The 27,535-nt window shown below is 47.5% G+C and overlaps 2 protein-coding genes across 8 annotated transcripts in view; both read left to right on the top strand.

Annotated features, from left to right (window-relative positions):
* LOC117592379 (mitogen-activated protein kinase kinase kinase kinase 5) overlaps window positions 1–25,653 on the top strand; it is a 44,643-nt gene extending 18,990 nt beyond the window's left edge. For 4 of the 7 annotated variants that reach the window (XM_034286084.1, XM_034286087.1, XM_034286085.1 and 1 more), the window contains exons 3-15: window positions 10,834–11,254; window positions 15,484–15,582; window positions 15,636–15,934; window positions 16,934–17,021; window positions 17,079–17,142; window positions 19,506–19,544; window positions 22,088–23,264; window positions 23,322–23,448; window positions 23,511–23,864; window positions 23,932–24,375; window positions 24,444–24,665; window positions 24,746–24,872; window positions 24,945–25,653. In XM_034286084.1, coding sequence (XP_034141975.1) covers window positions 10,834–11,254; window positions 15,484–15,582; window positions 15,636–15,934; window positions 16,934–17,021; window positions 17,079–17,142; window positions 19,506–19,544; window positions 22,088–23,264; window positions 23,322–23,448; window positions 23,511–23,864; window positions 23,932–24,375; window positions 24,444–24,665; window positions 24,746–24,872; window positions 24,945–25,044 — 3,561 coding nt within the window. In that variant the 3' untranslated portion in view covers window positions 25,045–25,653. The remainder of the gene's footprint in view (window positions 1–10,833; window positions 11,255–15,483; window positions 15,583–15,635; window positions 15,935–16,933; window positions 17,022–17,078; window positions 17,143–19,505; window positions 19,545–22,087; window positions 23,265–23,321; window positions 23,449–23,510; window positions 23,865–23,931; window positions 24,376–24,443; window positions 24,666–24,745; window positions 24,873–24,944) is intronic. The other 3 variants (XM_034286089.1, XM_034286090.1, XM_034286088.1) reach the window with 3 other exon arrangements.
* A 553-nt stretch (window positions 25,654–26,206) lies between these two features.
* Window positions 26,207–27,433, top strand: LOC117592380 (ribosomal RNA-processing protein 8). The gene has a single exon (XM_034286091.1). It carries the CDS (start codon window positions 26,278–26,280, stop codon window positions 27,343–27,345), a length of 1,068 nt encoding a protein of 355 aa, XP_034141982.1. The 5' UTR covers window positions 26,207–26,277; the 3' UTR covers window positions 27,346–27,433.
* Window positions 27,434–27,535: the final 102 nt, after the last annotated feature.

Here is a 27,535-nt window from a genome sequence, read left to right as displayed (position 1 = left end):
AATTACTGGGCCATAAATCAAACAAAATTCTTTGGCCCGAACGGAACAGACAGGCGATAACTGTATGGTTTGCCACCTGGGGGCCAAGGGCATTCCCTAACCTTGGGGCTAATTCAATTGCCATCTGATATACAGGATCCTACTTATCGGATGTGACAAAATTATTTGAGCGGGAGGCAATCCTTTCTACATATAAGGCATAACACCGTGGCTTCGTTCGTGTGCTTTGCGTTTGTGCCTCGTTTGTTCCTCGGAGCGGTGCGAAAAACCAATAAAATTCGCACATAAATTTCGCACAAGCACTGGCCCTCTTGCCCCCGTTCTTGCTGTTCGTCCTGGGCTCCTCCTTGAGGCGATGGTAAGGAGCAGAGAAGAGACAAGGAGAATCTCTTGCTTGCGTGAGCTTTAAATATTATAGCATACTTTTCGGCGCCATCGCTGCTACTGCAGAGGCGTTCGTGCGCAAATCCTTGCTGGGGAAGAAGAAACTGAGATAGAGAGAAAGAGGGCAAAAGGCAAATGTCGGACCCGCAGAGCGACAGCAGGACAGAGAAGGTGGCGGACGAACAATGACTAGCAGCTACTCCAATATTTGCGTAATAAAAAATTCAATTTAGCGAAAGTTTAAAAAACGAGAGAGAGAGAGAGAGAATGGAGCAAAATTGGCATCGATGTGGATGTTGGATGTGGAGTCGCGGCGTATGAGGCAGCTGCATCAGCATCAGCGGCAGAAGTAGCGGCACCGTACCGACTGAACCCTGCTACTGCATCATGCTCCACCTTGGAGCCCTGCGTGGAGCACATCAATTTCGATCCCCTTCCAAAAAATTCGATTTGCAAGTTCAGGCAAACAAGGTCCACCGATTACACTCGGTTAGTTTTTCCCCCTCTGGGAGATCCGTAGAAGATTCCATGGCTCCCCCTCACTCTACCCCTGTCCCTGTGCTCAATTTTCAGTATTAAATATAAAAAGTAAACTACGCAAAATTGGAAACTGATTGCGCCCGCGTCAGATGACAAACCCACGCGACGGACGCTCCGCAGAAGTGCCCAGCGTAGCAGATATACATCAGTATAAGTAGAAGCTCTTTATGTGTCGTGTATGTTTATCTCAGTGCGAGTGTGAGGGCCAGAGCGAGTGCTCGTACAGTACAAGGATGGGTGTGTGTCCTGTCTCGTCTTGTGTCGTTTCGTGCCTTGGCTCCCACTTTGACAGAGATTTTCCTGCTCTTTTGGCTGCTTCTGGCAGCGAGAGGACGCTAGATCCTTGAGAGCTGAACACTGAATACATCCTTGCACACATTCGGATTGCTTCGTGGATTGCCGCTGGGCAGCCAAAACTGAGGACGAGGCTGAGTGCTCTCCCTAGAGGGTTCAGGGTCTTTCAGTGGCCCCTCAGATCCATTCAGTCAGTCAGTCACTCTGTGTGTGTGTGTGTGTCTATTTGTCAGTCGTTGCCGATTTTGTGCCAATCCGTGTGTAATACGCTCCGCTTCGTATACGTTTGCGTGGTGCCAGACATTTCCCCACTCTTCTGGTGGTTGTTGATAAGCCATTTATGATAGCGGCAATTGATTGGTGACTCCCTGCCTATCCCTCTCCCCGGCTCTCCGCCTGCATTCCTCTACCGATTGATGATTACAACACGAACCAATTGAGTCGCCACCCCTCATGCCCTTCCACGTCACTATCCCCATCCTCATCCCTTTTCCTATCGCTTTCATGGCCAATAAAATACAAGTAATTGATGTCTCGAGATGTATCTGAGAAATACATTTGCTGGATGCTGGATGCCATGCCTTGTCTATTGGTCAGGCGGTAAATAAATTAAATTTCCTCCACACTGTCATCAGGTGGGGAGTGGGGGCGGATTGACGGGTTCCCAGACCCCATGAATATTTCATTAATTCCTTCGGCCCACAACCGCCTTCTCGGCCATCGGTCGTTGGTCCTCTCTGCCTGTTTGCACTTTGCTTTATTAGCTGGAAATTTATGGAGTATTTTGTATTTCCCGTGCGGCAGTTGCATTGAAGGCCTCCTGCCCTCATCCCTGCCCACCGCTTGGGGCGGCATCTGCTGGAAATTGCTTATCAATTTATGCGAAGGTGATAAATTTCTGCCCCGCCGCCTCGGCATTGTAAATGCTGATCTTTCCCTTAAAGCGGGAGAGGATGGGATGGGGGAGTTTATGCAACGGCAGCTGCTGCCAACTGGTGGCACCGCTGCTGCTATTGCACTGATGACCCAATTCGCACTCGCCCAGGATGGGACATTCCTCTTGGCTATTTTTGTAGCTGACCGCAAACGCGATTCTCTGCCCGTTTTTAGCTTCTGTTCCCTGCTGCTGATGCTGCAGTTTCTATTTATTGTGTCCATTCCGCGGCTATTTTCAGCCAGACAGGGTGGGAAAGTGACTGAGGCAGAAAGAGAGAGAGAGAGACAGAGCCAGTCATTTCTACTCGCATCCTCATCGTCAAGTCGTTCAATCGGAGTGGATGTTTATCTTAAAAGAAACGCTTAATGGTAATAATGAGGAGCGTGGTAAGCAGGAGGAGAAGGAGTAAACCAGGTGTCAAAACACCACAGACTACAGGCAGCACCGTGGAAGGAAAGATGGGAAAACCCAAGGAAATTGCCAAGAGAAATTATTTTAATTCCATCAACATCATGACAAAAGCAAGCAATCGCACAGCTTGAGCCTGGACGAAAACCAAGGCACACAGGGGTTCAGTGTGGGCGTGAATGGGAGGCAAGCAAGCACCTTGGGCATGACAAGTATTTTCATTAGTGTGGTTGGCCCCTGGGCCCCCGTGTGTGTCGACGACCTACCGCGCCCTTGTCTCTCGACTGGCGTCTTTCGGCCAGGCATTTTATGTTCCCTGTTTGCCTTGTGCGAAAGTTGAAACCCCGGAGTTGGTGCTGAGTCCCTGTGCGATTTGTAGTTTAATATGCATGGGAAAAGCATAATTTAATTTCCATGATTATCCTTCTGGATCGTGACCTACTCTGCTGCCATGCGTCTTATGCCTGCCTGTCACTGATTAAGCCTTCTCTCGGAACAGGAAAATGAGAGAGAGAGAGAGAGATGTTCGCATGTGTAGACACGCACATGTCTAGTTTCAGTTTCAGTTTCAGTCTCAGAATCAGCCTCTTTATCCCGAGTCTTTTGTGGTAATCCCACGCATACCCTTGTTTGGGATACCTTTTGGATTGTAACGCGCGTAGCCTGGCTTTAGGACTGGCCTGCATTTTCATTTGTCCCTTTCCTTTGGCTAAGCTTAATTTTTCCGTCTAATTGAAGCTGGGCTGGACGCTGGAAAATGGCTCAGAAAGGCTGAATCGTCGCATCATTCAGGGCATTCAAGCAATTCCAAGCAGGAAATTGTCTTGATGGAATAGGGGAATAGGCATGGAAAGCTTGGGGAAACTGAACAGAAGAAGTTCTCACTGATCTCTACCGTTTTCCGTTTTCAGTTTGGCTTCTATTTCGATCCATTGCCGTTCTCGACCTTTTCATGGCTCACACAAAACACAAATCTCTCGTGTTGAAAGTTAATTTTTATCGTACGAGTGCCCCACGATCCGGATTAAAGAGAGAAGAACTATTCACTTCTATAGTAGCTCTGTGCTCCTACCCTTCTGTCTTGTATTTCATAGTCGCGACACGAAATCGCAAAAGCGGCGGACATCCGCCGGTACTTTACCTAAAAGCCGACTGCACTCATCTGAATGCAGTGCTGGGAAGTGGTTTATGAGGGGACGGTGATAAAAAGAACGACAAGCTTTAATTCATACAACAAAACTAAAATACTTGAATCTTTTTTAACTATCTTTCCCGCACCTCTGCCATAAGTACTCCTCCCCGAGGCTGTAAACGCCCCTCTGGCTTTGTTTCTCACTCGAGGCGTCAACCCAGAAGAAGAGAGTTGATAGGAGGCAGGCAGAGGGCAGGGGGCAGGTACGCGACCAGAGCAAATTAGCTTTGCAGCATGCAAAATATGGGAGAAGTTTATGTGACTGACTTAATGAGGTGCAGGTGAAGGGTTCTCTGTTCTCCTGTCTCCCTGAGGCACATACACCCAATCCTGCCCCCGCCTCATGCATAGACATTCATATGTATGTATGTATGCATCGGGTTGAAAGGTGACTGAACATCCTTTTGACTGATGGAAAGAAAAACATAAACAACAGTAGAGTGGTCGACACACTTGGTGGTTTTATCCACCTCTCTGGAGGAGGCCTTAATTGAGTATCTTGCCTCGTTTGATCCTCGCTTTATAATTGCCTCCCGACCATGTCTGCATAGAGGGAGGGGAATCCATCGCTCCACTCTGCTGCCAAAACTCGCCAAGGTTGCTGCTGGCTTCCTTCGTACATATGTATGTATGCGCCTTGTGCTTATGCGGGTGAAGGCTGAACTGAACTCCAGAATCGACTGGGGGCCACGCCCCAACGTTGTCAATGCATAATGTTGTGCGAGTAAAGTAGCTCATGCATAAACCAGTTCGTTAAAAATTTTGTTGGCACCCCAAAGCGCAGGGTATGTGAAGGAGTACGAGGTGGAGTAGAGGTTACTGGGGCTATGATAAACTTTTACACTGATAACTAACGGCATGTGCAAGTGGGCGTAAAAAGGCAAAAAGGTTTCCGCTCCCATCGAGCCGTAGCCATAGACACACGAGCACAGTACGTGATTCGCCTGTGATACATACACACACACACACCAGAGTGATACATATTCGTAGTTGTAGATGTCGTATGTACATATGTACATACATATATACATATTCCATCCTCACTGACCTTCACCTGAGAGGCGATTCAAGTTTTTACTGCTTGGCCGGCCCCTGCTTTGGAGCTTGTTCGCGAGTTCATTTAATTTTAAAGGATCTACTGTTTTAAATTGAAATTTCGTGGGCTGCTGCTGGATGGAGGCTTCGACGTGGTCTTAATATGTGTGTGAGGGAGAATTCTCTACCTCTCTCTTCTCCGCCCACTCAACCTTTCCCCCGTTCTAATTGAAAGACCAAGCTTAGGCACTTATTGAAATTTATGAGCAGAGCTCTCGAAATGAAATTAAAGCGCTAATTTTGAACCTGTTGACCGACGGAAGCCAGACCAACATTCAGACCGTGTAATGTGTATGCTTCGGAGCTACAAGAGCTCGAAGATGGGGCCATTGCCAGCTAATGGCGATGGGCGATGGGCGATGGGCGATGGGCGATGAGGTCGTCGCGAATGATGTGCAGAAAACGTTGGAAATGAAAAGCAAATAGCAGAAGGTTGTAGGAGGGTCAGAGATCTGGTGTTGGTACAGGGCATACAAAGAAGCCAAATGCTACGCCAGTGGTGAAACAGAGATTGGGGGGCAGACGGACGTTCCGTGAAGCCAACAGCAGTTTGTTTAAACACGTGTGTCAGGAAGAGAGAGAGGGGGATGCTTAGTATGTGACACATAAATACAGAACAAACTGTAAACGAGCTCTAGAGGTGCCGGATACAGAATATATGATGAAAAGAGAAGAGTAGAAGGCGAGGCGGAGAAGAACCCATTAATAACTGTGAAACGGTTGAGGTAGCAACGGTTAATCAAGAGACAGTCGAAAAGTGGAACATAGCCAGTGGCGTGGCGGAAGGGCGGACTTTGGCCCACTGACCAGGACAACACTTTGAAGAACTCGACAGGTAGGAGCACAATCCTCATGAATGGTCCAAGAGTCATTTGACTCGCATTTCGCTTACTTTCTCTCATTTCGTGCAATGCGAAGCACTCGCCATTAAAATATAAATTCCGAGCTTTACGTGACCTGCTGTCTGCTGTCAGATGACCCGCTGCCACATTCCCCTACTTCCCCTACTTCTCTCGTACTGGATCAGAGCTTTTGTGTCGAAATGGAAATGGCAGATGCGTTTCCCTCGGAAATGTCTGGCCATGTCCCGTTACGTGGGTTGGCTTGGGGTTCACATGCAAATAACAAACAATAATGGGTCTAATAAGCGGGACAGTCAGCAGAAAGCGTGGGGTTTCCCGAGTCACGTGGGTAGGAGATCCTGTGTAATCCTGTGAATCATCCACCGTAGGATTCAAGTTTGTGTGCCTCCCTCCCAGTGCAGAGGTTTAACTCGACAATTCGCTAATTTCCGCCGATGCTTTGTGCATTTTCAGTCCTGTCCTGTTTTTGTCTTTGGTGTCTACCTCACAACAGCTCTCTCCATCTTCCTGCTGACCGTCTGCTATCATTCTGAATCTCTGCTTGTGTCTCCCTCTCTCAGGCTGGTTGACATTTCTTCTCTCTTTGCCATGCATATTTTCTCTTTCTTTTTAATGCATTTATCAACTGTCTGCTAATGAGATTCTCTTATTTTATTAGTGGCGAAGAGCACCAATGCACCTCTTCGGATGAGTATCTACTAATTACATTGAATGCGCACATACCAATCCGAGCAGAAGAGTCATGCGGGGTCGATTGTTGGGCACAAGGCAAATTCTGGTTTGGTTTATTACCACCGCCCCCTCAACTCACATGTTCAAACCCCCTCCAATCACACCACATTCCGCATGAACACGAATAAACAATTTAAAAAGCTGACATAATGCCCGCATTAACCTATAAAACCGACGGCGAAAAATGGCAAATATTTGTTGCGGAAAGTACAATATGGAATGGAGGGAAAACAGAACACGGGAAACAGAAGAAGCACCCGCAATAAGCCGTGGAGGAAGAGCTCGAAAAGCGGAATGGAAAAACTGTTCCTCATTTGGCGTACAGGGGCGTGGACTAGGGCGTGTCTGATACGGCAAACACAAAAGTTGTGCTCTGAATGAAAATACTGCACATTTTTATCGTTCGCAATGTTGATTCAGTTGGCTTAGTGTCCTCCTCTGTTGGAGATCGACCAGTACTTTATTTTTTTACTTTTGATTGACTAATAGTCTCATATTTGTTGGTCACCCGATGGCACATTTTGTCTTGGCCAGTGACAAAAAAGTTAAATTTCCTGATCATTGCCCTGAAAGAACGCTCGTCAAGATGCATTGTCTTGGCAATGACCCAGAAACCGCCACCAATTGCTTGGGTGGCCCTTCTTTTTTGTTTGGCATTGCGTTAAAATTGTCGGGAAATTCCAGGCTCATCGATAAACTCAAGTGGATAATATGAGTTATCGAAACTGCCGGAGAGACTCTCGAGGGGCTCACTATTTACAGAGCTGTGACTGTTTCTGTGCCCCTGCCTCTGCCCAGTGTCAAGTGCTCCTCCATTCCAGGAATGACGAGGGGCCTCAATCGATATAAACATTTAATTTCATATTAAACGCAATTAACTGTTCCCAGTTGTAACCAGTTCCCGTTGGTTGCGCTGTTAGCGCACCTTTCCTCAATTCGAATAAATTCATAAACAATTCGCATCAAATGCAAAGCAAACAAAAGCGCCACTGGAGATAGTACAAGCACAGGCCGGGATCACACCACTCGAACGTAGAGAATTTAAGCTCATTTCATGTGACGCATTAAATGAATATAAACTGGAATCCCTGAAAATGAATTGAGTCCGCGTGTCCAGCCAACGTATCCCACGTGCCAGCCGGACTGGAGGACTTTGCTCATTTTACATGGCCTGAACGATGGTCAGGTCTGGAAGAGAGAGGATTACGTGCAGTTCCATCAAAGCTTCAAGTGGAATCCATACTCCATACTCCGACCAGAAAGCTCAGAAGGGGTTCAGGCGGTTCTCTACACAACAAAAGTTTTTTCCCTCCAGTCGTGCAATTAGTAAACAATCCGGGAATGAAAATTGTTGCTTAACGCGTAAAATGCATTATGTAAACAATGTAAAAGGGCTCCATGGTCCACAGTGTTCAGGGATAAGGGTCGGATCCAGGAAGGAATCCGGTTAGCCCCATCCCCTTTTAGGGTCAGCCGCAGAACAGACGGGCGCTGTATGAAGGGTGGAGGATGGATTGCGTTGCCTTGCTTCTGGGTCAGCTTGCTTACTGATGCATATACATACATTCATATGTACATATGTGCATATGGCGGAAATTGTAACGATTACACGCCGGACACACACAGTGTAGGCAACCAACCATCCTTTCCTCTCTGATAGCTGATTATCCTCCTCTGGCTGGTCATCAGCTATTGATTGGTTCGGTCACGGGTTGCCTTTCCGCAGCATATATTACTGGAGGGAAATACTCGTATGATTTTCCTTTGCACCGAGGCTGATCAGGAGCATTTTTCATCATAATTACATGCTTGTAGGCCCGGCCTCCTGGCCGCCATAAATGGCTTTTTAATTTATCGCCGCTTAATGGCCTTTAGACAATGATTTAATACATTTTTAATTATAATAAACATGGAGAGCGGCGGCGGGAATCAATCTCAGTCAACTCCAATAGACGAGGACCCTCCAGGGCACAGCAGAGCAGAGCGATAGGAGGCAGTCCTGTAATTGAACCCCAAATAAATCGTTAAAAGTTTGTTTGGCATGACTTTTGCAGTCGAAAGTTGCACAAGTAAAAGCCCACTGCCCCATCTGCTGCCTCCTCCGTATCTTCTGCATCTCCCGCACCTCCCGCACTCGGCTGCCACTAAAACTAATGGTTGCGATGCCACCCGAAGGCGGGAGGGAAAAGACGTTGACTCTGGCGCAGCAGCTCATTATAAATTTGTTGATGCTGCATATCTTGAAGCTGTGGGTCTATCCTTGAAGGATAGTAAGGGGAGAAGCATAGCAGGATGTGCTGCGCTCACTTCCTGACAGGCATCTGAGCAGAAGCAGCGTGTACGCTTCTCTTTTGCATATCAGCAGCTTTTTATGCTTACCACAGCTGGGGCGGGATCAGGAGCAGTAACAGAGAAGGTAGTAGAGACCCTGCCCCAGCTGCTGCCTCACCACATTTCCTTTTCATCTCTGCTGCCAACAGGCAGCAGCCAAGAGCAAGCAGCCGCAGGGAACTTGTCTAAAAATCACGCATAATTTATTTACCATAAACAAGACGAACAGAGCAGAAGAAGAACAAGAAGAGCCGACGATGGCCGCCGCCGCACGACATATTGTCGAACGGGGAGGCAGTGCAGAAGGGAACGGAATGCAGTGGAATGGAAGGAGCGCACGCCTCCTGCTGCTGTTGCACTTCCTACTGAAGAATATGAAAAACAATTTTTGGAAGCAAGCCCAGATAGCAATAACATAGAAAAAGCAACAATAAACATAGAGACAAACAGAGACAGAGAGTAAGAGAGAGAGAGAGATGCTCAGTGAGAAGGAGAGATAGAGAGAGGAGGAATAACAGTGAGGAGCAATCAGCGTGGAATAAAAAAACAGAAGCAATAAAAATCGCTTTATCTTCATTAAGTCGACATGGTATCATTGCAAATGCAAACACCCCCCTCAGCCCTCATACACACACACAAACACACACACACAGATGGAGATACACGAGTAGAGACACAACAGGACAAACAACAAGGTAGCCACAGGCAGAAGCCAGAGTCAGTGCTGAAGCCCCATCCTGGTTGGCAACCACCGCATTGAATAATAAATGCAACGAAAATAAAAATAAGAGCTCCTCCGACTCCTCCTCCTGCACCTTCTCATCCGCTCCAAAGGAGGTGGAAACCAGCAATGGAGCGAAGCGAAGACAGCTAGGGATGGTTGTGGGGGGTGGGGGGTGTGGACAGTACAGTATAAAGTACATGACGCAGGGATAAATGATGGAATCATGTACACGTAAACCTACACACATTCGCACACAGACTCACGTCAAGGATAAACAGAGCCAGCCGGATGGCAGGTGAAGGAAGGGCTAAAAGGAGGCCAGAGCCTCCGAGTGGATACATGCATTGTTGCCACTATGTGTTTGTGTGTGTATACAGTGTGTTTGGGTGAATCCTCTGCAGCTCATGGATGATGCTGCCCACTCCCCCTACGTTAAGGGTTAAGGGCTGACGAAGCGGACTGGCGGATCGAACCAGAAGGAAGCATGCGAAATTATTGCAACGAGCGCCGAAGTGGAAAGCCAGACGCGCGGCTACTCTTAAATGGAAACCAATGGTCACAGTGCCAGCTACATGACCATCGAATTCCATTTAAGATCTGAGGGGTGGTGGTGGGGAGGCTGTTCGGTTCTGGTCTGATAACGATTACAATATGAGAATAAGGCAGACACACAAGTGTGGCCCTCCCACATGTAACCATCCACGTGGCAAAGGTCAAACAGATTGAAGCTTCATAATTGACTGTAATTAAAGCTCTGTTCTGTCCCCTCATACCTTCATCATCTATGCTAACTATTGCTGTGGGGGTTACTCCTCCCCAGCCACTCCTAAATATACATATGACAAAACCAATTTATCTCAGATCTCCTCTACGAAAGGTGCCCTATTTTATTGTTCTATGCAAATAGTATGTACCGAAGGAAAGGAATGGAAGGAGAGGGGATGGATTGGGAGTGTCGTCGGGGTTACAATGCATTTTTATGGCGAACGCTTGCTAAAAACTTATTGAAAACGAACCAAAATATTTGCATGGATGAAGATGAACAGTGATGGCATGTGGGGATGTGCAGGCATAGCACCTTGCCACCCCCACCTGATCCCCAAAAGCAGATGGTGCAGGTGCAAGTGTGCCGTGTGTATCGTTACGAACCAATGAACAGGGTTTGCAGCCATTCTGGAATCCCCATCATCACTTGGGGAGTACTTTCATTGCCATTGTTCCATTCATTTCTTATTCATTCATTATTCACAGCCCAATTCGTGACTTGTGATTCTCGATTCTGACTTCAGTATGTGATCTGTCTTATTCCACTTTCCGTTCTTTGCATTTGCAGGCGAAACGAATACAGAGCAATGAGCTGGCCGCCATCAAAGTCATCAAGCTGGAGCCCTCCGATGACATTCAGATCATACAGCAGGAGATCATAATGATGCGCGACTGCCGTCACCCGAACATCATCGCCTACTACGGCTCGTACCTGCGGCGGGACAAGCTCTGGATCTGCATGGAGTTTTGTGGCGGCGGTAGCCTTCAGGACATCTACCAGGTGACGGGGCCCCTCTCTGAGAACCAGATCGCGTATATGTGCCGCGAAACGCTCAAAGGCCTGGAGTACCTGCACTCGATGGGCAAAATGCACCGCGACATTAAGGGCGCCAACATTCTGCTTACGGAATACGGGGACGTGAAGCTGGCCGACTTCGGGGTCTCTGCCCAAATTACGGCAACGATCAACAAGCGGAAGAGCTTCATAGGTGAGTGGTGGTTCAATGTATGCATCCCCTGCTCTGGTCCGGACCTCCCCTTCTTTGGTGACAATCTGCTGCAGCTCCCAAGAGCAATTTGCACATCATCCATTCGTTGGGGGAAAGGAAAGGCATGACTGATGAGGCATCTCTCCTCTGCAGCCGTCTGGCATTCGAGTTATGCAGATGACCAGATCGATTTCGATTCATTTTCAGACGGAGGACATGCTGCTTCAGCTCGTTTTTCGTTTTGGCAGATGACAAAGAACACAGGGTGTTGCAATCTGGGGTCTGGGGTCTGGAGTCTTGCAAGCTGGGGGGAAACCTGCGGCAGAACGTTTTGCGCCAAGGACATCGAGAGGCATCCAAGCCTGGGGGATTCAGAGCTCGAGCTAAAGATGAACATGTAAATGGAAATAAGTAGGAGGGGAATGCACAAAGTTTTTATCATTATCGAATACTGTTTTGGTTTGTGTGAGCACTCAAACTCATTCGGACGGTGGCAAACTCCTGTCCTGACGGCGCCAACAATTGTGTTTAATGCTTCTCGACTCTTCACGCTCGACAGAGAGCTAAGGAGCTGTCAGAAATGACAGAGCACAAATAACTGAAAGGAAAACTTGAAAACCAACCAACAGCAAACAGGCGGCAGCACAAAGGATGTTTGGGAGTATGAGAGAAACTCGTACGGAAAGCGAAACGTCGAACTCTACTTTAAGAGAATTATTCGAATCTGTGGTGCCAGGGTGGCCTGTGCTGTGCTGTACCCCCAACCGAATGCAATTCAATTAGGAACACGCATAATAATGGATTCCGCAGAAGAAATTCTGAAACATAATCAAAATGCTATAAAGGCATGCGTCGGGCGATGGTTCTAGGGTCCGGCAAATGCAGGAGACACCATGGGGGTACAATTCAATTTGCAGGATATTTCAAAGGGCGTCCGACAAAAGTAACCGAGCGACCAGCAGGTGGTCTTGCCTTTGTTTGCTATCCTGCTGAGGATAGTGGTTTGGGCGGGGGGCTGAAGGAATGGGAATGGAATCCTTGTTGTCTACCAAAACTGGAGCACAAAAGCAAATAAATTTTAAAAAATGTCCCCAATTGGAGAATTGTTGGGCGACGTCTTAGTTTTAAGGACATTTCTTTTGTGGATCCCTTGCCGCATTTGCTCTCGTTCTTCTCGAAGTCCTCTCCTCTACACTCATATCTCAATGGCCGAATGCCACTTCAGCTGCTTATTTTTTGCTGCACTTAGATATTTGTCTGTTCTGTCTGTTTCTCTTCTGCTGCACTGAGCGGAGCTAAGCGGCTTTCAGGGTCTCACAGAGGAGGAGGGGCTGCTCAATGGGGAGACATGTGCAAGTGGGTGGGGGAAATGGATACTTTAAAATGCTTGCCATGGGCTTAAAGCCGAAGCTGGGGGCGAAAACCAACGTTGGGACGACGCGTGATATACGCAATTTAAATGTAAATAGCAGTTTATCAGTCAGCAGAACAGCCTCCTGTGTGGAGGAGAATGACTGCTACTGCCTCTCTCTGTGTAGTTTGTCATGACAACTTGCAATCTGTTGAAGCGCAGAAGAAGCATCTCGAGGATTGGCATGAGTCACACAGAGCTAAACACATCCACTCTTCTACACATCCATGCCTCCTCTGAGTTCTATGTTGTGCGACGTCATGACAGGACTTTTTGGACTTGGAAAATGGGAATTTGCGGTTACCCAACTTACCCGTCGTTTCCGCCCTCCGCGCCTACTCTGCGTGTCCTCGCAACTCACAATTAATTACTTCAGATTCCTTTCTTTGCACTTAATTAAAAATCCCTGACCTGACCCCTTCAAGCGGTCTTTGACACTCTCCGGCTAATTAAGTTATGACAGGCAGCTGCCTCTGCCACTCCTCACGCGCAGCGAGTAGGTTTTTCCCCGGACTACCAGGCCCCGCTAGGACGTGGCTTAGAGTCCTTGAGCCAATAAAAGAGGAGCCGGCCAGAGTTCCTGACATTCTGACTTGAGAGGGACGTAAAAACCGAATCAGATTTGATTTAATTTACGCCAAATTGGATTTATCCGCATTGAATACGTTAAACTCCGCTCGGCAACTTGGACGCTTCACGACAAAGCAGTTTAACTTTTAATGCCGTCTGTAGTCCTTTGTATTTTGAGAGTCCTTTTGGCTGTCGTAAAATAGCTCAACATTAGACTCTGCCTCGTCTTGGGCTACCATTAACTTCATCTAGCGCTAATTTGATTCCTGATTTATACAAATGAAGAGTCCGCTTCGTGCATCATGGTGTGTGATTAATAGAATGCATTTTGCACTCAGGGGGCGATTTTTGGAGGGGCTTTTATTCAAGTTCAACGACCCTGAGGTCACTCCCGTTCTCTCTCTTGCTCTCTCTCTCTCTCTCTCTCTCTCTCTCTATCTTTCAGTGCAACACTCTGTCTCTTTGTTGCCACATTTGAGTGCATTTTCATGATGTTTCAGGGCTGAGCGAACTTCTTTTGTGGCATATGTCAATGAAAGAGCAGAGGAGGAGGAGGAGCAGGATGACAGCAGGAGAAGAGGGGTGCTCGTAGGTGCTGTCTAGGACATGTTTGTGTCTGCCTGTCTCGCTGTCAGTGTGTGCGTCAAACAATGTGACGTCGGCTTACTGTTATCACTTGGAGTGGTTCCCCCCATTGTTGCTGCTGCTGCTGTTGCGACTGTCGTGACAAATGTGGTGATAAGTACACACACTCCCTTCCACAATTGGAAAACCCGCCCACGCTCCACTTCAGAGGAAGCCACAAACAGAACAGAGGTCAGCCACGAATGGCTGTACGCTTAGGCCTTACACGATTTCCCATCGCTGAACCCTCCTTCTGGGCTGATCCAATGCCAGGGGTATTCTCTCGTATGAGGGGATAATTTGGATTCCAAGTGAGCTCATTGCGGTTGCACATTTCCTGCCAATACACACTCCTTCTTCCATGAAGGTGATGCCAAGAAGGGCATCGAGGGAGGCATGGAGGCAGGCAACAGCATGACGATTTTATTATTCAATAAAAAAGTGCTTACGTTTGTGTTTAGTGTCATTAACGAGTCAATGGCAACAAACGATGAGCAGAAGGAGAAGAAGATGCTTCCACCTTACTGGCTCGAGATGTGGGTGCCACCCGCGCCCATTACCATGCCCTGCTCTGCCTTTCCTGCCTAGCTGCAGTTATTCCATAAAGATGAATGTGAATGTGTTGGCATAACATAGGATGCAGCCTAAAAGCAAGCCAAGGAAGCATTCCACCAATTACCCCTCAAATCCTGTACCGTTCTTCATCTCTACTCTCTCTCTGTCGTCGCTTTTTTCTGCAATTAGCAAAATGATACTGACTTTCTCTTGCCTCGTGTCACTTTGCGGTTGTATTTGCATTCGACTCTGTTTCTGTATTTCAGACTGTTGAAGTATCTGTGTGTTGGCGTATTCGTGCATCTGTTTGTGTTGTGTCTTTAATTAAAGTGTGCTAAACACTTCGATGATTTCTACATCGATGAGCTTACATTCCGGTTCGGTTCTCTATGAAGAATCCGATCAAAAGCAGAAACAATGAAAAGGCTCAGGCCCAGGCTGAGACCCAAGCCGAAACCAGAACCGACTCTGAAACTTCATGGGGGGGGCAAGTCCAACAAGGAGCAGGCTTTCAACTTGATTTTCCACCTTCGTTGTGGCTTAATTAAATTGAAAATACAATTAACTCTTGACTTCGTGTTCGAGTTGCTTCGCTTTGGCGGTGGCTTTTCCTTTTTCCCATCAGGGGATATGGAAATTAATTTCTGAGAAATTCAGTGAAACTGCTTCAACAGATGCTGCTTTCTGCTCCTTCTGAAATGGCGACATTGTTGCCTGGCTGCAAAATGGCGAATTGTTAATGGACGCATTAGCCTACCTTCCATGCCCCCAGCAGCCTCGTCACGATCATAAAACTTTTCGCCCGAAATGAAGGCCAAAATGTGTCGTCCTGATGTGCTCTGCATAATTCAGCAATTTGTTTATTTGCACAGATTGCACGAAAAAAGCTAATTAAATTAAAAACAAAACGAATGCGAATGCGTATGAATAAATGGCATTGCAACATAATCTGTGGCAATGAAATTAAATGTGTGAATATTGCATATTAAGCAGGAATCGCTTGAAGGTATTGATTGTTCTGTGTTAACCTGCCTGCCTCCTGTTAACCTCCTCTCTCTTCCATCCGCAGGGACACCTTACTGGATGGCTCCGGAGGTGGCCGCCGTGGAGCGCAAGGGCGGCTACAATCAACTATGTGATATTTGGGCCTGTGGCATAACTGCAATTGGTGAGTGCTCTTGAGAACGAGGCTCTCTGACTCTAACCTTTGACACTCCTCAGAGCTAGCTGAACTCCAGCCACCGATGTTCGATCTGCATCCGATGCGAGCCCTGTTCCTGATGTCGAAGAGCGGCTTTAAGCCCCCCACACTGGGCAACAAGGACAAATGGAGTCCCACATTCCACAACTTCATTAAAACGGCGCTGACGAAGAACCCCAAGAAGCGACCCACCGCCGAGCGCCTGCTGCAGCACCCCTTCGTCCAGTGCGAGATGTCGCTGCGGGTGGCCAAGGAGCTGCTCCAGAAGTACCAGAGCCCCAATCAGCAGTTCTACTACTATCTCGACGGCGAGGAGGAGGTAAGGGCGCCAAATGGACATCTCAACTCCGGACGGTGCAGGACGAGGAAAGCAGAAGTTGTAGATGGTGCTGGTGCTGGTGCTGGTGCTGGTTCTGGCATCTTTTGTGTAATTTATTTCCGCTTTTAGTGCTGACTCATTCCAACCACAATATGCATCCCACTTTCACACTCTTTCTCTTGGAACTTAGTGGCTATTTACAGAGCTCACCTGCCTCGAGGCTTGCGACTATCGTCCTTTAAGGAGAAGAGCCATCCACCTAGAGACGAAGGAGCAAGATTGCCTCTGCTTTCTCAAGAACATAGGCGTGGACAGAGATTGAGTGCGCCATTAGACACCTAGGGAGCCCTAACTTTATATTTATCTGCTGACAGAGAGCAGCAACCAGCCAGGAGTCGTCATGAGCAGCTCGGCCAATGCCCTAATTAATTTCCCCCCAAAATCGGTCGAACTAATGCAGCTGTCTAGACTGCCAAAGTCCGGTCGAAACTTATTTAGCGACAAATGCAAATGCAAATGCAAATGCAAAATCAAATTTAAATTTAATGGGAATCCATTTTAAATCATGTTACTGCCCCACAGCAGCAGGCTGTATTTTGTGTTGATGGTGGCGAGGCAAGAGCAGGGACAGGGGCTTGTCAAGTCATAAATCTTCAATTTGTTTGGATATTTTGCAAACTTTGAACGAAAGCTTGCACGGGATGTTGGTCCACCCCAAGGAGCGCCCTTTTCCAGTCGTAGTAGATATTCAAATTTTACTTAGCGCTAACGCAGCTCAAACCCCACGTGTCCCACTCCACCCACATTCCACACCTAACTTGAGAAAGTAACGCATGACGCTCCAAAATCCCAATATGATTTTGATTTATGAGATTTTCTCGCAGGCTGAAACTTTGCGACTGAAACTGACAGACGATGGAGCTAATATTGTCGCCTATTTAGCGTTATCCCTCTGTATTCTAACTTGTCTCCTCTCTATCTCGAACTTGTCCTCCCTAGACAGTGGCCAGTGTTCCGCAGCGGATTCCCAGCAAGATGACATCACGCGCCAATGGAGTTCCAGCCCAGAACCATACTCTGCAAACAGGCAAGAGTCTGATAAGCTACCATTCGATGCCATTCGCTAATAATACCCCACCCACAGCCATGACGACAAACTCCATGTGGAACGAGCGATCCTCTAGTCCCGAGACGTTACCCAGTGACATGTAAGTCCTGCCTTGCGCCGCGATCCTCCCTTATCTACAAATGTACATATCTCTGCCTGAACCTATGCTACAGTTTGTCCTTTATTTCTTACGTACTTGCGAGACTACTTCGCGGTTCACTTCGCTTCAGTATTGGTAATTTGGTTTCAGTTCTCACTCTCTCACACACCCATAAGCAAAACAAAGCCACACACACACAGACACATTATGTTTATATAAAGACACATTCATACACTTGTAAAAAACGGAAAGACTGTGAATCTTTCGAAGGAGATGGGTATCCATCCATCTATATATCCATCCATCAGCCATGGATACCATTGTCATCCACCTGTATGTTTTTTCTTCTTTTGTAGTCCCAGTGCCGAGCGATCAAAGCCAAAATTAACGGGCACCCTGATAATGAACATGTCCTTAAGGTTAGCGAAGGCTTCTTCTAGCTTCTGTCAGCTTCTTCCCAGGAGGGGTGAAGGAGTACTCCCACTCTTTCCCCCTCTGGGCGTTCATGGCGCTGCAGCTCGCTAAGCTTCCGCGGCGTGTTAATGTCATGTGGCAGATGTGCAGAGGAGCAACAGAACTTGGCACTACCTCCACTTACCTCTGCGTTGCATGTTACGCTTTTTATGCTCCGCTTGGCTGCTTCCCAAAACTCGGGGCAAGACCTCGGCCTGCTCCGCCGAAGCCTGTGCGTTGTGTAATTTGCCCGGCTTACAACTTCCCGCAGTCAAGTCTTAGATGCACGTATCCCCAGAGCTGTATTTACTTTCGTACACTGCTGAATTTTCATGTGTATTGCGCTTAGTTGCAGCGACGTGCCAGAGCTCTCGTAGAGTTTGTCCGGCGTATGAAGCTTGTGAATTTTTCATCCATTTAACGGATAAGTACGCGTCAGAGTCCGAGCTGGCTGCCTTAATACATGCTTCCCAAATGCCAGCTTCAAATTTGTGGGCTACTTAATTGGCAGCCCGGTCAGGATTAATTACTTATCCCGGAGGGAAAGGCAGACTCTTAAAATGAGGCAACATAATAATAACCAATCTGAGCCCAGAGACGCGGTTGGACGGGAACAGGTCGAAAAACGGAAGAGGGAGACATATTAGTTTTGGAAAAGTGGAAGTTTGAAATTAATCGAGTTCAAGGATAAACTTTCCTTAGAAATCATTTAACTGAGGAACGAAGAAGTGCAGCGGCGGTTTAAGTAAAGTGGATCAAAGGCCGCTTCAATGTGCCACGGATGGTAGATGTGACGAGACTCTGGATGATACACCATTTGTCATATCAAACGATTACACATTCTTGCCCTCGGATAGTGGACGGCTTCCCGAGGTGCTATCAGCCTAATAAGCCAACCCCATCAAGGGAAGGGACAGGATGCAAAGTGCTCGTGTCTGAGTTATGTGGCAAACACTTTGCGGCAGCCGACACTTCAGCGGCCTCCCAGCCAACAAAGCCAGAGTCACTTTGTCTATATGCTTAAGAGTAGTACTCATGAGAGTAGATGTCCCTGCAACTGCACACCCACTGATACTGGCACTCCCACAGACAGGCGGCTGCCGCGATAGCCCAATTTTATTGAAGCCATAAAATCCAATGGCTGCGCCAATTTCTATGTACTGCGAGAAGCTTACAACCGCCAAGCGACTTGCTGGCTAAGTGCCACACCCCGTTTCCGCTGTGTGGCGCCCGAAAAGTTTGTGGCAGAAACGCTTTTCTACCGCTGCTTGGGCTGCTCCGCATCCTTCCTCCTTTGGCCGTCATGGTTAATTTCATTTCAACAGTCATAAGCAAAAAGTACAACAAGAATATTTTTTATTTACGCTTTTTACGGAGCCTCCCAAAAAGGCATGGATAAAGCGGAGGGGGGAGGACATTATTAATATCCTGGGCTGCGCAGTCTGAGCTAAGAATTTCACATTTTTCAACATTCTACCCATGGGTTGCGAGAAATTAAATTAGGAGAAATTATGAACATTCCAAAGTAGCTAATCCGTTTAATTAGGCGTCAATAAGGGCGAGTTCCTTCCTGTTCCTGCTTTTCCGAATGTAAGGTATTAATTGAGGGCTCTTCCATATAGAACCACACGAATCACACAAATACGATATGCACATACAGATATATTTATAAGTACTATAATATATTAGATTATATATTGATGCTTTCGACTTACGATCTGGCAGTATTATGAATTTCTTTTGGGTCCACCCTGCCGTTCCGAGTAATTTTCTAAACTAAACAATTGCGGTTACATTTTCTGAACTTATTTTCGCTTTTGATTTTTATGCGAAACTTAACACAATGAAATTTTTGTTTATTTTCTTTTCCTTTTTTCCGTATCTTTGTTTTTTGTATTTGATTTCCGTAGGAGCCTCTTACAGTATATTGATGAGGAGCTAAAGCTAAGGTAACTACACCCCCAAATATATTGAGAGCAAAACGAACATCGACCATCAAGGCTCTCGGTGACCCACTTCTGTGTCCCCAACCCTTCACCCAAGCTTAGATCAATCTGAGCCCCACTCCAACCCTGAAACAGCACACTGTCACGCACACATCCTCATGCGCACCCACACTTACACACAGTCTACATTTGACTTTGATTTAGCGTTAAGTTCATTATATCTCATTCTTCCACGTATGTACATTCTGAACGGGAAGCAGCCGCAAAAGAAACGAAACTTTCGGGGTATCCTCTCTTTGCTGCACCTGCAGAGCACTCTTTCGCTTCTCAAATGCATCCACAAATGCACAAATTCGAATTGTGAGTGTGTGTGTGTGTGTAATTTTAATACATGGAGATCCTGGCTTCCGTTAAGAGCGAGAATACGCACGAATACTTGTGGAAGTTCCTCTGGCAATGGCAGCACCATTATCAGCAGCTAGTCCAGTCCTGGCCCACAAATAGCAACATTTTCATTACTTTTTTTTCTTGCTCTATCCATTTAAGCCATATTAAGTTAAGGAAGGCTGCTGTTCAGTTATTTTCTGCCTCTCCATGAGTAAGTTCTTCTCGTTCTCCTGGCATCTTTCTTTGTTTACTGAATTTCTTTTGGACCCGGCCTTTGTTTTGTCGTTTATTGTCTGTGACGAGGCTTTGTTCGTCCCTTTTATTCCCCCTAAAGTTTCGCCTTTGTCTATCGATAAAGGAGATGCAGAATAAGCTAAGGAAGAGGCAGGGAACATGCGGAAAAATTTAGAAGAAACGGGGAGCAGACGCACTGAGCAACACAATAAAAGAGCTCATCTATGGCTCAATTATATTCCGGGCCACCAGAAAGCAATTCTCAACTAATACGATCAACAGAACGATTGTTTTATATTTTGGGCCAAACTTATGCCCCTATGGTCACCCATGAAATGCGCTCGATTTGTCTGCGTCCATTCCCAAGACCGTCAGTCCGCGTACCCTTTACCCGTGTTGTATTGTTTATTTATTTGATGTGTGTGCAAATGGGCGTCACATTGGTTCTATTGTTATTATTCTGAGTATTTCTGGGTTATCCTAGTGGCTAGTGCAAAGAAGATATACCAGGGACCTGAGGAGAGCGTAGAGTGGCACACGTAAGCGTAATTTGGTGCCGATTTGTGCTCACACTGGCATCAGTTCCAGGACTTGGTATTTGTGCTCTGCACTAAAATAGGGAGCCCCCTCCCTCCCACAACTTGAGGCTCATCCCAATTGTGATTGAAGATAGAATTTGAAGACGAAGAAAATGCTCAGGAGGGGGACAATAATTGCCTCAGGGAATGGGAAAGAGTACGATGAATAAACAAGCTGCAATTATGTTAACATAAAATGAAAATTCACGAAACTAATTCGAAAAATGGGACTCCTCCGGTCATTTCCCGACAAATCACAGCTCTTGCTCTCACTCTACCCTGCAGCCGAGCAGCTGCTAAGATTTTCCAGTAAATTGTTCCTCCTGTTTGTTTTTCGTCGTGTTTGTTCTCGTTTCATTTGGGGAAAATTGTTCGCATTTCGCATTCAAACACGTCGCATTTTATTTTTCGAATTAATTTCCCAAGCATTTTTTTTCGTTTTATTCGTGTTTATTCTCATTTCTCTGTGTTTTCACATCCCTGGTTTTCTGTTGCTCCGTGGTCCTGTCTCTGCTCTTCCTTTTCTGTTTCTGTGCATTCATGTGCGAGGCAATTTTCTACGCAGCCTTTCCATCTGCATGTGTGTGTACCTATGTATGTATCTGTAACTGTTTATGTGCATTTGTATGTACATATGTATATCTGTACTGTATGTATCTTTGAGCGTTTGTGTTTTGCATCTCATGCATAATTTATGGTTTCATATTAGATTATTTATTTATCTTGCGCCCAATAAAGAAGACACCCACTACCGCCACGAAAAGCCAAAAGGAAAAACAAAAACCAAATAAGGCCTCCCTCAATGGGCGGAATGGAGAGGGCGTGAGCAGGAGAGCCGACTCGTCGGCCAGGCCGCATATAATTTCATTAAAAGTGTAATCCGCTTACCCGCCCTCGTCCTTGACCCTGGGAGGGAGGGAGGGGCAACTGTGCTAAGAGCTTTGCGGTTGTCTAAAAGAGTTTATCATTTCGATTGCATGCGCTGCACACAGATGCACACACACACACGCACATACACAACAACCACACTGGGTTGCTGAGTGCTCCACATCAGTATCAACATCTCCCTAGAAGGGCTCACGGGGAGAGAAAGTGTGTCCACAGAACACACTAGACATGTCAGACTTCACCAACCCCAGACCACCAACCACCTCCAACAAAAACTCCGCTCACGCTCACAAAATCGAATGTTTTGCGCGGTTATCGATCGAAGAAGCTCAAACACGGCATTCTTTTCTCTCTCTCTCTCTCCCTCTATCGACTATCTTCTCTCTCTCGCATTATCTCTCTCTCTCTCTCTCTTGACGTCTCTCCGCGTGTCTGCTGTGTCGCGATCCTGCTCTGCAGAGCCACACTGCCATTGCACGACACGGGAGTGAAAGATTCAATCGGCCCCGAGTGCAGCTGCTCCTCCCACAACGGAATTGTTGGAGTAGGAAGAGGAGGAGGAGGCGGGGCAAACGGTAGCAGCAGCGGAGGCGGTGGCGGTGCCGGATATGGATGCGGAGTCGGAGGAGGCGATCATCACCAGCACCACACCCAACATCATCATTACCATCAACTGCATCAGCAGAAGCACCCACTGCCACAGCCACAGCAACAGCAATTACTTCAGCAAACGCATCAGCATCAGCATTTCCATCAGCACCATCAACAGCAATCGACCACCGCTATGACATCGTCCAGCACCAGCAGCGCCTTTGCCCCCTCGGCGGCCCCCAATTCTAATTGCAACTCGATCCCCATTAGCTCCTCCGCCTCGCTGGCCACACTGCCGGATCTGAGCTCCTATCTGGGCCTTGGCCTGGGGCTGGGGCTGGGATTTTCCAATCTCCGCACCACGAGCATTTGTGATGGGGACGACGATGATCTAGTGGACGTTGACATTGCCATGAATAATGCTGCACCAACGACCTCGGCTGCTGCCGCCGTCCCAGGTTCGGTAGTGGCCACGGGTACGGTTTCTGGTTCCGGCTCTGGGTGCTCCGCCTCAGCCGCACACTACCTGAGGCACAGCAGCAATTATCGCTCTGCTGCGGCTGCGCAGGCGTCTCAGACCGCACATCCAGCCCCTTCGTCGGCGTCAGCCAATGCAAACGGGCTTGGGCATGGGCACGGCCAGGGCCATGGCCATGGGTTGATCACATCCAGCATATCGTCCTCCGCGTCATCAGCTTCGTTTTATAATCGCCTACTACTCCTCGATAATTCCAGCGGCGATGCAGTTGGCGGAAACGTTAGCGGTGGAGGCTGCGCTGGCGGTAGTTGCGTAGCCGGAGGCACCAACGGTGTCGAGGCAGAAAACACACTCCCGCCAGTGACGCAATCGATCGGCGACGGCTTCATGCATTCCAGCTGCCCAACGGCCAGCCCCGGAGCAGCGGCGGCCGATGAGGCCACAGCCAGCAGCTCCTCGCACCTCTACCAGAATCTGCTGAGGAGCAGCTCCGGAGAGACACCCGTCAGTGCGGCGGCATGCTCCACAGCGGGCACCAACTGTGATTTCCGGCACGAGAGCAACCAGGTGAGAGAGGTGTGACATCAAAGTGAACACCCAGTGCACTCCTGAACTCTTTTCTAGAATGGGTTGGAAGACTCGCCGCGGCGGCATAGCTCCATGGATCAGTTGATCGGGCTGCTCAATGATATGGGAAAATCTTCGCGGACACGCAGCCTAAGTGATGGTGGCACCCAAGACGACGAAGAAGGTAAGTGCACAAGTGAATGTATAGCAGAGTTCTTTACCAATTCCTAACCTATCCCATTACAGTGGAAAAGGAGGCGCAACCAGATCTGCTGAACAATACGCCTCCTGTGCCGCCAAAGCGTTCGCACAAGCGTCGCCACACGCCGCCCAGGCCCATCTCCAACGGACTGCCGCCCACTCCCAAGGTGCACATGGGCGCCTGCTTCTCGAAGATCTTCAACGGCTGCCCCCTGCGGGTACACTGTACCGCCTCGTGGATCCATCCTGAGACGCGGGACCAGCACCTGCTGATCGGTGCCGAGGAGGGCATATACAACCTGAATATGAACGAGCTCCACGATGCGGCTATCGATCAGCTTTTCCCGCGCCGCACTACCTGGCTGTATGTGATCAAGGACGTGCTTATGAGTCTGTCTGGTAGGTGTTCGCTTGATTAGGCACTTATTTCGTTGCTTTTAGCTAACGTTTCCATCGCTAATTGCAGGCAAATCCTGCCAGCTGTACAGGCACGATCTCGTGGCCCTGCATTCCAAGCAAACGGTTCGATTCTCGTTGCACATGAACAAGATCCCCGAGCGGCTGGTTCCCAGGAAGTTTGCCCTTACAACCAAGGTGCCCGATACAAAGGGCTGCACCCAGTGCTGCGTCACGAGGAACCCCTACAACGGATACAAGTATTTGTGTGGAGCGACGCCCAGCGGCATCTTCCTGATGCAGTGGTACGATCCGCTGAACAAGTTCATGCTGTTGAAGCAGTGCGAGTGGCCGGCCATCAGCATCCTGGGAGGAGGCCATGGCTGTGTGCAGAACGGACACACGCCCGTTTTCGAGATGATCATCACGCCGGAGCTGGAGTACCCCATTGTGTGCACAGGAGTGCGCAAGGCGATGAACGGTTGCCTTAAACTGGAGCTGATCAACATGAACAGTTGCGTGGTGGAAGCTGCTTCGGCAGAGAGCATGGTCAAAGAGGTCTAAACGGGCTTTGTCTTGCAGGTGCCAGCTGGTTCCACTCGGAGGACCTGGAGTATGACGCCATGGCCACGATGGTGCCGCGACGCGACCTCCTGAAGGTGGTGCGTGTGCACCAGGTGGAGAAGGACGCCATTCTCGTATGCTATGGCAATGTGATACAGGTGGTCACGCTCCAAGGCAACCCCAAGCAGCACAAGAAGATGGTATCGCAGCTCAACTTTGACTTTAACGTGGACAGTATTGGTAAGATATGCTAAATGGCATACCACTCCCCCCCCTTCCAACAGTAATTCCCAACACTTGACCTCATATATCCATTCCAGTTTGCTTACCAGACAGCGTCTTGGCTTTCCACAAGCACGGCATGCAGGGAAAATCGCTGCGCAATGGAGAGGTGACGCAGGAGATCAAGGACATGAGTCGCACCTACCGGCTGCTGGGCAGCGACAAGTAAGCATAACCCATTCAGTTCGTATCGATTCCGGCCGTTAATCGCCGGGTCAAATTTGATGTATTTTTCAGGGTTGTTGCCTTGGAGAGTCAGCTACTCAGAACTGGCTCCCTGGGCAGCGAGGAGGGACACGATCTGTACATTTTAGCCGGACACGAGGCTAGTTACTAGACGCCCCACTGTTATATCTTAAATTCGCTACACTGTACACAATACGTTTTAAAGGCAGGAAGCGCCGACGTCGTCAACTAATAACTGTAATTAAATTACTCGTAGAACTAAGAATTGGATTACTGATGATAGATGGTAGAAGAAGTAGAAGCCACTTATATGTCGTGAGCTCGATAGCTACTTAGCGCACTTTTATTGCACGTAGAGGCAGCAGCAGCATCCATAACCAAGAGATCCAAAACATGTAATATCCAAGACAACCAATACACAGAAGAGTCTTGTCCCAATCTTTGCGCTATACAAACATAATAGATACTTGTAAGTCTCACAGTCTACGTCTGCCCGTTGATTCCGTTGTAGTTATATTTTTGTATTACAAACAATGCTTTAATTTATACAACTAACTTTAATGACCTACGATAATCGATAGTTATGATAAAGATTTGTGTACACGCTTCACAAAGCCAATAAATACGTTTATAAATAGTCAGCTGCGGGCGAAAGCAAGAAAATCCAATTATACATACATACATACATATTTATACACTACGAGATTTACTAAGACAACTAGAAACTAATAAATATTTCATAGTCTTTAGCAATTGTAAATCGCAATGTTTTTAGCTGGTTAAATCTGCTTTTGAATTGTTTCAATACCGAAATGGGAAGGAAACGATATATTACACATGGATCGTGAAAAAACGAAGAGTATTTAGGAATGCAAGGCAGATACGGTTTGTTGGGAAACAAAATTAGAAATTAAGACTTTTCTAAACTAATAACACACAAAATTACATGCAAATTTAACATATACACTAAATGTCTGAAAATGTCATTATTTGTGTGTTGAAACTTGTCAAACCACTGTTTTAGGTAATATACAATTAGGAGAGAACTTTCCGAGCAAAACTTTTTTATCGTCTTCAGTTGTAAAAATATTATCTAGACCTTAAGTTATTTAGTTCTTATGACAAAGCGTAAAACCGAAAATTAAAAACTAATCCAGAAAAATATAACAAACACAAAATTGTTGAACTCTAGTTTAGTGAAAATAAAAAGTATTTGAAAAAACACTGTAAATCAGTTTAGTTTTGAATGTGGCGCCCAACAGAACGCGTTATGATATTTTTCTCTTCACTGCGTCTGCCACACTCAAACGCACTAGCTCTTTTTTTTCTTGGTCGGTCTCACTCTCACGTGTTCGTCACTTTTGTTTACAAATTTCTTTCCAAGATGCCGTTTGAAGTCCCTCCCTGGGAAGATGGAGCCGAAATAATTGAGTTTATGCCCATGAGCTCGGCAGGCAGCAGAGCTGGTGCCACAAAGAAGTCAAAGAAAAAGAAACCAAAGAAGAAGAGGCCAAAGGCAACGCCTGCGGCGGGAACGGATACAGTCACGGCCAATGGCAGATTTCAATACAGACCAGGTGTGGGGCCATTGGCTCCGCCGGCGGACAGCTCGTCCGACGATGAGGCAGATGACGAAATCCGGGCCATGCACAAAGTGCGATCTGGCCGCGTGGAAAAGCAGCGTCCTTCAGTCCAAACGACGAAAGGTGGCAAGAAACAACTCGTTCTGAAGCCGGAGCTGGCGCAGGCTGCTTTGGAGGCAATGGAAGTAACGCCGACAACCGCTGACGCACCCACGCTGGCCAACAAGCTGCAGACGGAGCTCCTGGGTGGACGCTTCCGATTCATCAACGAACAACTCTACACAATGAATAGTCATAAAGCGGAGGCCATGTTCCGCTCAGATGCCTCCGCATTCGATGCCTACCACGCCGGTTACCGCCAGCAAGTGGAAAAGTGGCCAGCGAATCCGCTGAATCGCATTATCAAGACTGTTAAACGGCTGCCCAAGACCACAATCATTGGCGACTTTGGCTGTGGAGATGGCAAGCTCGCCCAATCCTTGCCGAACAAGGTATACTCCATGGATTTGGTCGCTTCACGGGGAGACATCATAGCATGCAACATTACGAACACTCCGCTGGAACCGCAATGCCTGGACGTGGCTGTCTATTGCCTCTCGCTTATGGGTACCAACCTGAACGATTTCTTCCTGGAGGCAAATCGAGTGCTCAAGCTGCATGGAAACGTCTACATTGCGGAGATTCAGTCGCGCTTCGAGGATGCACGAGCCTTTGTACGCAATGTGAGCGCCTGCGGCTTCGATCTCGTCAAGAAGGATGTGGCCGTCAACTATTTCTACTTTTTTCACTTCAAGAAGATGCGGCATGTGGACAAGGCGGTCAAGCTAAAGCCGTTCTCGCTTAAGCCTTGTCTTTACCGCAAGCGCTGACGATATTGATACCAATTGCATACATAAATGAAATGTAGAAATGGAAAGGCGCAATAAAACTCAAACTATAGAGCATCAATCAGCTAAATTTACCCATGTCTAAAAACTATAAAGCAAAACTCGCACAGTTAATATATTCCTAAAGTTAGTGTAAGGTTATACCATGCGTCCAAAGGCACCTAACACCGTA

The sequence above is a fragment of the Drosophila guanche genome, unplaced genomic scaffold (assembly GCF_900245975.1).
Source record: "Drosophila guanche unplaced genomic scaffold, DGUA_6, whole genome shotgun sequence".
Taxonomy (NCBI): Eukaryota; Metazoa; Arthropoda; class Insecta; order Diptera; family Drosophilidae; genus Drosophila; species Drosophila guanche.
This window is presented reverse-complemented; position numbering and strand designations above follow the sequence as displayed.